A 7,097-nucleotide genomic window follows, 5' to 3' on the forward strand; every position below is an offset into this window, starting at 1 on the left:
TAAGTTTGAAAAATCCTACCGAGTGGAGAGCGACCCTCCCACTCGGAGGCTTAGCTGCAGTCCAGTACTCGCCTAAGTACGAAACACATCCCAATCCGCAAGGACGACGAGGTGCAGGTCGACTGTCACCTTCTCCTTCGGAGCTTCGCCACAAATACAACGTGCGCTCCATCCCAATCCGCAAGGACGACGAGGTGCAGGTCGACTGCCACCTTCTCCTTCGGAGCTTCGCCACAAATACAACGTGCGCTCCATCCCAATCTGCAAGGACGACGAGGTGCAGGTCGACTGCCACCTTCTCCTTCGAAGCTTCGCCACAAACACAACGTGCGCTCCATCCCGACCCGCAAGGACGACGAGGTGCAGGTTGACTGCTACCTTCTCCTTCGGAGCTGCGCCACAAATACAAAAATTGTCTCGAGTGAAGAATGAGTTCCACTCGACGGAGAATTCGTGAAGATATTCAATGATAAACCAAGTTCAGATAAATCCTAAAGGTTCCAGACCGCAGATCGAAGTGCTCGGGCATTCAGCCCGAAAGATTTTAACGGTTACAAAAACCACTCGGCATTCCGAGGCAAATTTAAGGTGGGGCATAAACGTTTGTTCACTCCGCAGGAGGACGACTGGCAGGCTCGACGAACTCGTCCAGGTCGACGCCGTCGGCGATCCGAGTGGCTGCAGCAATAAAAGTCTCCATAAAAGATCGGAAGTTATGCCTCTGGGTGTTGGCGACCTTGATTGCTGCCAGCTTATCTTGTCGCACCTCCTTGCAGTGGACACGAACCAAAGACAGAGCCACATCAGCACCACACCGGGCAGAAGATTTCTTCCACTCCTGCACTCGACCAGGGATCTCGTTAAGTCGAGTCATCAGAGACTCGCGATCATTCTGGAGCGTGGCCCCTGGCCAAAGTGCCGTGTCGATCCGTGACGTGGCGACCTTCAGTCGAGCCAAGTAGTCCACAACACCGTCGATGCGGGATTCCAGTCGGAGCAGATTCATGGCAGTTTCATCTTTCACGGGAGAGTTGATGGGGTCCAAACCTGGCTCAATCCGCCCAATCTCCTCCTCGAAGTTCTGGCAAAACTCTGCATTCACGATCCAAGGATAAGTCAATTTTCATATGCTGAGGCGACAGAAAAACATCAGTCGGAACAAAATGTATACGTTCAAGCTTGATGAACAACTTCTTGGCAAGGCTCCTTAGATAACTCTCTAGATCGTCCCTCCTGCGAGCGATGCCTTCCATCTTCTCGTACAGGTTGACATTGTTTTTCTTCAAGCGCGTGCACTCCTTGTTGGCTTCGTTCAGGGCAGATTTCATCTTGGCGTTCTCTTCTTCCAATTGGCCGACTGAAGCCAGTTTCTGTTCAGCCAGAGCGGTTCTGTCGTCAGCTTTCTTTTAAGCAGCAGCCAAATCCTGATCCTTCTTCGCCAGAGCTTTGTTCGGTTTTTCTGCAAAGAAATGGTGCTTGATTCAGAAAGAGCAGAAGGGTACTCAAGCCTAAGACAAACCAGTCGACAAGCTCATCTTACCATTGGCGTCGTCCTTGGCATTTTGCAGCTTTGTCTTGGCCAATTCCAAGTCAAGGTTTAGCTGGATCTGCTGTTTCTCCAAGTCAGCAAAGCGAGCTCCAAGATCGCAAGATTTCTGCAAACAGGGAGGGGAAGTTATTTACAGCGAAAAATGACAAAGACAATCAATACTAAGACTACGGTCGACTGCCCGCAGTCCACCATAGTCTCGGGGACTACACCCAGAGTGTGCACTTTGCGTGCCCCCACCGGTTCGATTTACACTTGACACGGCCAGACCAGATCGAGCAAAAGAATCAAAATACAAAGACTACAGTCGACTGCCAGCAGTCCACCGTAGTCTCGGGGACTACACCCAGTGGGTGCACTCAGGGTGCCCCCACTAGTCCAAAAATTCAATCGACGCACCTAGTGGGTGTACAGATGCAAAGATTTTCGGAAAGAGAGTCTGCAGATAGCATATCCTAACAGAACAAGCGGTGACCAGCTAACCTGAACATTGCTTTGGAGAGCCGAGTTGGCGTCATAGGCGGCCTGACTGGCGTCCCGCACCATCTTCACCTTCTCCATCATAATGCCTACCTGGCGTATGGATTCCTTGGCAGCATTCACTTCGTCCTCTGGGACATGATGGATCGCAAAAACTGAAGGTGGGTCGGCAGGAGCTTGAGCAGTCGACGAAGAAGGCAGGGCACTCGACAATGGTACGGCGAAGGTAACAGAACCCCGATTGGCATCACCAACGTCCTGAATGACTAGTTCCGCCATCGGCGTCGACTGTGGCTCCTTGCTTGCAGGAGCTTTCCTATTTTTCCTCGTCAAAGGCCTCTCAGGCTCCTCATCATTATCATCAGGGAGGTCAATAGTGTTAGGAGCTGTTCAAAGATCAATCGCCAAAATCACATCACCCAATGGTACACATTGCAGTTGAGTCGACCAAATAAAGACAAAATGACAGAAATCATACCCAGATTGGAAGTGACTGCATCCTCCATTACCTCATCCTCATCTCTGTAAGCTGAGGTCCCGGAAGTAGCAGCGCTGCCAGTTCCAAAGTTTGTCTGGTTAAATCAAGAAAAAATAAACAGCACGGAGCGTTGAGTGAATACAAAGGGAGACACTCACGCAGAAGCGACGGGGATGTCAATCTTAATCTTCGGCAACGCCTTCCGAGGCTTCTGCTCGGCAACTTTGAGATGCTTTGACACTTTTTCAGTTGGGGTTGGTGAAGATGTCCGAGGACGCTTTGAAGACTGACCAGTCTGAGCAATCGCCTTTTCACGGGCGCTCGGTCGTTCTTGGTCAAGCTTGGATCGCCTCTCCCTGCGAGGAGGTGACTCGACTTCTTCTTCGTCACTTGAGTCGTCGCTTTCTTCGTCCTCTTCTCCGTCAGAATGCCATTCGCCACTATCGCCGCCGCTCGCCTCTCCTTCCAGATCTTGCTCTTGCTCTCCGTTGGGCACTGAGTACATTTCGATAAGGGCCTGAAAGAAAGCAGGAAGAATAAAGTCAGTCGACGCAGTATAGACAGCTGCGCTAGTGGATTCAGATTATAATCAAAGGCTCAAAATCGGACCTTTTCTGGTTCGTGGGACTGGTCAAATGGAGGAACTCTCCTGGCTCCCCTGGGGTTGTCCTTGTTTTCGGTGATGCCCGACAGCCACCCCTCCAGTGTGTCGTCATCAACCTCCTCTGGGTGAATCCGAGTGGTGTCGTCAAGACCCGAATACATCCACATCGGATGGTCTCGAGCTTGAAGAGGCTGGATGCACCGCCGAAGGAAAACCTCCAAGAGATCCATACCAGTGACCCCGTCACGGATAAGCTGGACCACTCGTTTGACCAGCACCCTAACTTGCACCTTCTCCTCCGGGAGCACCTTCAAAGAGGAGGGTTTCCTCACTCGGTCCATGGTAAAAGGAGGGAGGCCAGTCGACTGCCCTGGCGTCGGCTGGTCTTTGCAGTAAAACCAGGTCAACTGCCATCCGCGGACCGAGTCGGGAAGAATCATGGCCGGAAAGGAACTTTTCCCTCTCATCTGAACACCAAGACCCCCACACATCTGAATCACTTGTGTTCTCTCGTCACTCGGATTGGCCTTTTTCACCGTCTGAGAACGACAGGTGAAAATGTGCTTGAAAAGACCCCAGTGAGGCCGACAACCCAAGAAATTCTCGCACAAAGACACGAAAGCAGCGAGATACACGATTGTGTTGGGAGTAAAGTGGTGGAGTTGTGCCCCAAAGAAATTCAGAAATCCCCGAAAGAAAGGGTGAGGAGGCAAGGAAAATCCACGGTTGACGTGGGTGGCAAGGAGATCGCGCTCACCCTCCCGAGGTTGCGGCTCGGATTCCTTCCCCGGAAGCCGCGTCGATCCATGGGGGGTCAGTCCTCCATCGGCTAGATCATCGAGGTCTTCTTGGCGGATCACCGAGCAGATCCAGTCGCCCTGGATCCAGCCCTTCGGCAGGCCGGCTCATGAGGAAGATCCAACCCGACTGGTCGCCTTCCCCTTCACCTTTGCCACCGCCTTCTTCGCCCGCTCCGGAGCCGCCGTCTTCTCCTTCCCCATCGTCGCCGGCGAGACGCGTACGGAGCGGCAGCGCTAGGGCGAGAGTGAGCGCGACGAAGAAGCCTGAAGAGGAGAAGAGGAAATGAGAATGCACTGTTCAAGAAACCCCGGTCCGACGCCTTATATGAGGTCGCTTCCGAGTGGCTGACTGGTAGGCCCGGACGATCCTGTCAAATCTCGTAACAATCGCGCGCGCGATACGTGGCGAAAAAGGTGGCGCGGGGATCGAGGCGGCTCCGCCCTATCCCATCCGATTACTGCGGCCTCCCCCGTCCCGTGCGCTTCCCAAAATTCAAATCCCACGAAACCTGCGAGCAGCAGAACAACTTGTCAGACGGAAGATCTCATCCACACCGTCACTCGGAGCTTTTCGAGTAAAGAAACTCACTCGACAAAAAACTAAGAATGGATCAAGGCGACTGAAAAGGAAGTTGTTGTCATCACTCGGGTTCATTGATCCGAAACAAGATATGCTCATGGCATGAAAAATGAGTCAGAGAAGTTCTCAACTCCTTCCCCACTCAAACCTCGATCCATTCGGGGGCTAATGATGAAGCTATGTACCTAGGGTATGGTCATGGACCTGTCCTAACTGCCCTACCGAAGGACATCTCTAGAAGAAATCACCTTTCAATCGACTTGGAGGTGTTCCACTCGACAGACTCGAAGACACTCGACCAAGAAGCAATCACTCGACCAAGATCCAACCACTCGACGGCCAGGAGACCTAAAGTCACTCCGCACGCTAACGGTCGGTCATTAAGTAGCTTTTATGGTCATCATAGCACTTTATTAGGGGTGTTACCAGTAACGCCCGACCTTAATGTATTTGAAACCCTGCAGAACTGAGGGCCGGAGGGGTCTGGCGAACTCTATATAAGCCACCCCCCTCCTCAGTGTAAAGGGTTCGCACCCCTGTAATTCATACACACATAATCGAGTCGATCGCCTCCGGGCTCCGAGACGTAGGGCTATTACTTCCTCCGAGAAGGGCCTGAACTCGTAAGCCCCGTGTGCTTACAATTACTCCATAGCTAAGATCTTGCCTCTCCATACCTGCCCCCTACATTATTGTCAGACTTCGAACCACGACAGTATGCGCTAGGACTCCCCTCCTAAAAAGCTTCACAACTTTTGAGCAGATCATGGTCTAGATTAAAACATGTCCTTTACTTAAGAACGGGTAATATAGAAAATTCACATTAGAAAAACACTTGAAATAAAAAAGATAACGGGCGCTCTAGAAACCCATGGCGGCTAGTGCGACTTGTTTGGAGGTATTCGTATCCTTCCCAACCCTAACCCACTACCCCGGTCGTCCATGTATCTGTCAGAAGTGTTAGACTCCTCCACTTTATCTTACTCCTCACATTCCCATCATCCGACATAGTATGACGACATCTCAGCCCCTTGTATTCACATCACGCGGTGTTCAAACCGCACGAGCCACGAGGCCTTTTTTAAGGGGAGTGGTGTACCCAAGCACCCCTTCTGAAATTGGCATTCCCTTGATCCAAAGAAAGAAAGAGTAAAAAGAAACCAAACACTTCCAGCGTTCCCATGCACCGAATTGTACACAACCAATAGTTTCTACATTACTACATATGAATGATGCTTATAGTTGAAATAAAAGGCAACTCATTTCTAGTGCGTGATTGCCACCCAAGATTGCAATAGGCTACTAGGAGTAGAGTTTGACATGGGCCAAAGTAAGTGCATTATATATCCTTATTTCTAGTGCGCGATTGCCACCCAAGATTGCAATAGAACACCGGGTCAACTGACAATCCAATCCCTGGTGTTCTATTATATGTCAAGTTAAATACTAAAAAGAGCTACTATGAGTAGAGTATGAGATGAACCAGAGTAAGTGCATTATGTATATCCTCAATTATAGTGTGCGGTCACCACCCAAGATTGCAACAGAACACCAAGTTGGTTGATGAAACCAATCTAGTCCAATCCCTTATTGAACTAAAAGTCGGTATATGTACTTAGGAGTTGCCTAACTAAAGCATGCAGTTCAACTTGATAGATCTAGTAAGATTCAACTTGATAATCATTTAATTCCTAATGGTTTTTAGAAAAAAAATAGTTAGAATAACTAACTCAAACGAAATATAAGTGAACAATCAAACATCGAACGGCTCCACATGGCTTCCAAATAAAACTAATTATCAGATCGAGTAATAAATTGTTTATTCCTTGCTCTCAATATGAGGTTATACATAACATATTTTGGTCTATCGTAACAAGTACTAGCTAGTATTTCAGTCTCTACTAGCAAATGTTACAATAGCAAACAGCCTTGATGGCGTTCTTCTTCTCACAGTGGTAGTCCTTGAGGCTGCCCTTCCTATCACGTGCAAACACCTCACACGTGGCCTTGCACAGCGGCTTGGTGCAGAAAAACTCCCCGCCGTCGTCAACGACCGCGCAATTCTCTGCACAACACCAAGAAAACAGAAACCATTATATTAGAATATTAGCGACAAACCCCCCATTAGATTAGATTATACGTGTTTGACAAACACAATTAAACACACCTGCAGAAATAGGAGTACCCACAAGTGCTAGCACCACGAGGAAGCAAACAATAGCAGCCCGTGTGTCCATCCCAAGAGTTCTCTCCTTTTTTGAACTAGGAAGGAAAAATATGTGTTCTCTTCGTCTATTTTAATTTGGCTATGGGGCTAACGTTTATGTCTTGGAGTGCTTGGAGTGTTGTCTTATATAGACTTATTGAAAGGGACAAAAATAAAAGCATTTAAATGCTTGTTAAACTTAGAAAAAGAGATAGAGGTGAGTCACACCCCAAAAATGGAAGCACTTAATGCTGGGTGAGAAATTAAATGAAAAAGGCAAAGAATATATGAGTGATGTTTATCCAATAACTAAGGCTTTAATTTTCGAATACAAAATAAGCATGACCATTCAAAAAATGAAGTCATCTTTTTGTGGCTGGTGACATTGATCAAACATGTT

At 48.9% G+C, this 7,097-nt stretch overlaps 1 protein-coding gene across 1 annotated transcript; it reads right to left on the bottom strand.

Annotated features, from left to right (window-relative positions):
* Positions 1–6,276: 6,276 nt before the first annotated feature.
* Positions 6,277–6,792, bottom strand: LOC119273713 (putative defensin-like protein 134). The gene is made up of 2 exons (XM_037554790.1): positions 6,659–6,792; positions 6,277–6,556 (listed from the first exon to the last, which is right to left on the bottom strand). The coding sequence occupies exons 1-2, from the start codon at positions 6,726–6,728 to the stop codon at positions 6,393–6,395; spliced, it is 234 nt and encodes a 77-aa protein (XP_037410687.1). The 5' UTR covers positions 6,729–6,792; the 3' UTR covers positions 6,277–6,392.
* Between the last annotated feature and the right edge of the window lie 305 nt (positions 6,793–7,097).

Source organism: Triticum dicoccoides, chromosome 3A (genome assembly GCF_002162155.2).
Source record: "Triticum dicoccoides isolate Atlit2015 ecotype Zavitan chromosome 3A, WEW_v2.0, whole genome shotgun sequence".
NCBI classification, from domain to species: Eukaryota; Viridiplantae; Streptophyta; class Magnoliopsida; order Poales; family Poaceae; genus Triticum; species Triticum dicoccoides.

Coding starts and splice junctions, on each gene's coding strand:
- LOC119273713 (XM_037554790.1), bottom strand. CDS start 6,728: ATGGACACACGGGCTGCTATTGTTTGCTTCCTCGTGGTGCTAGCACTT. Junction 6,557..6,658: donor GGGTACTCCTATTTCTGCAG/GTGTGTTTAATT, acceptor GGTGTTGTGCAG/AGAATTGCGCGGTCGTTGAC.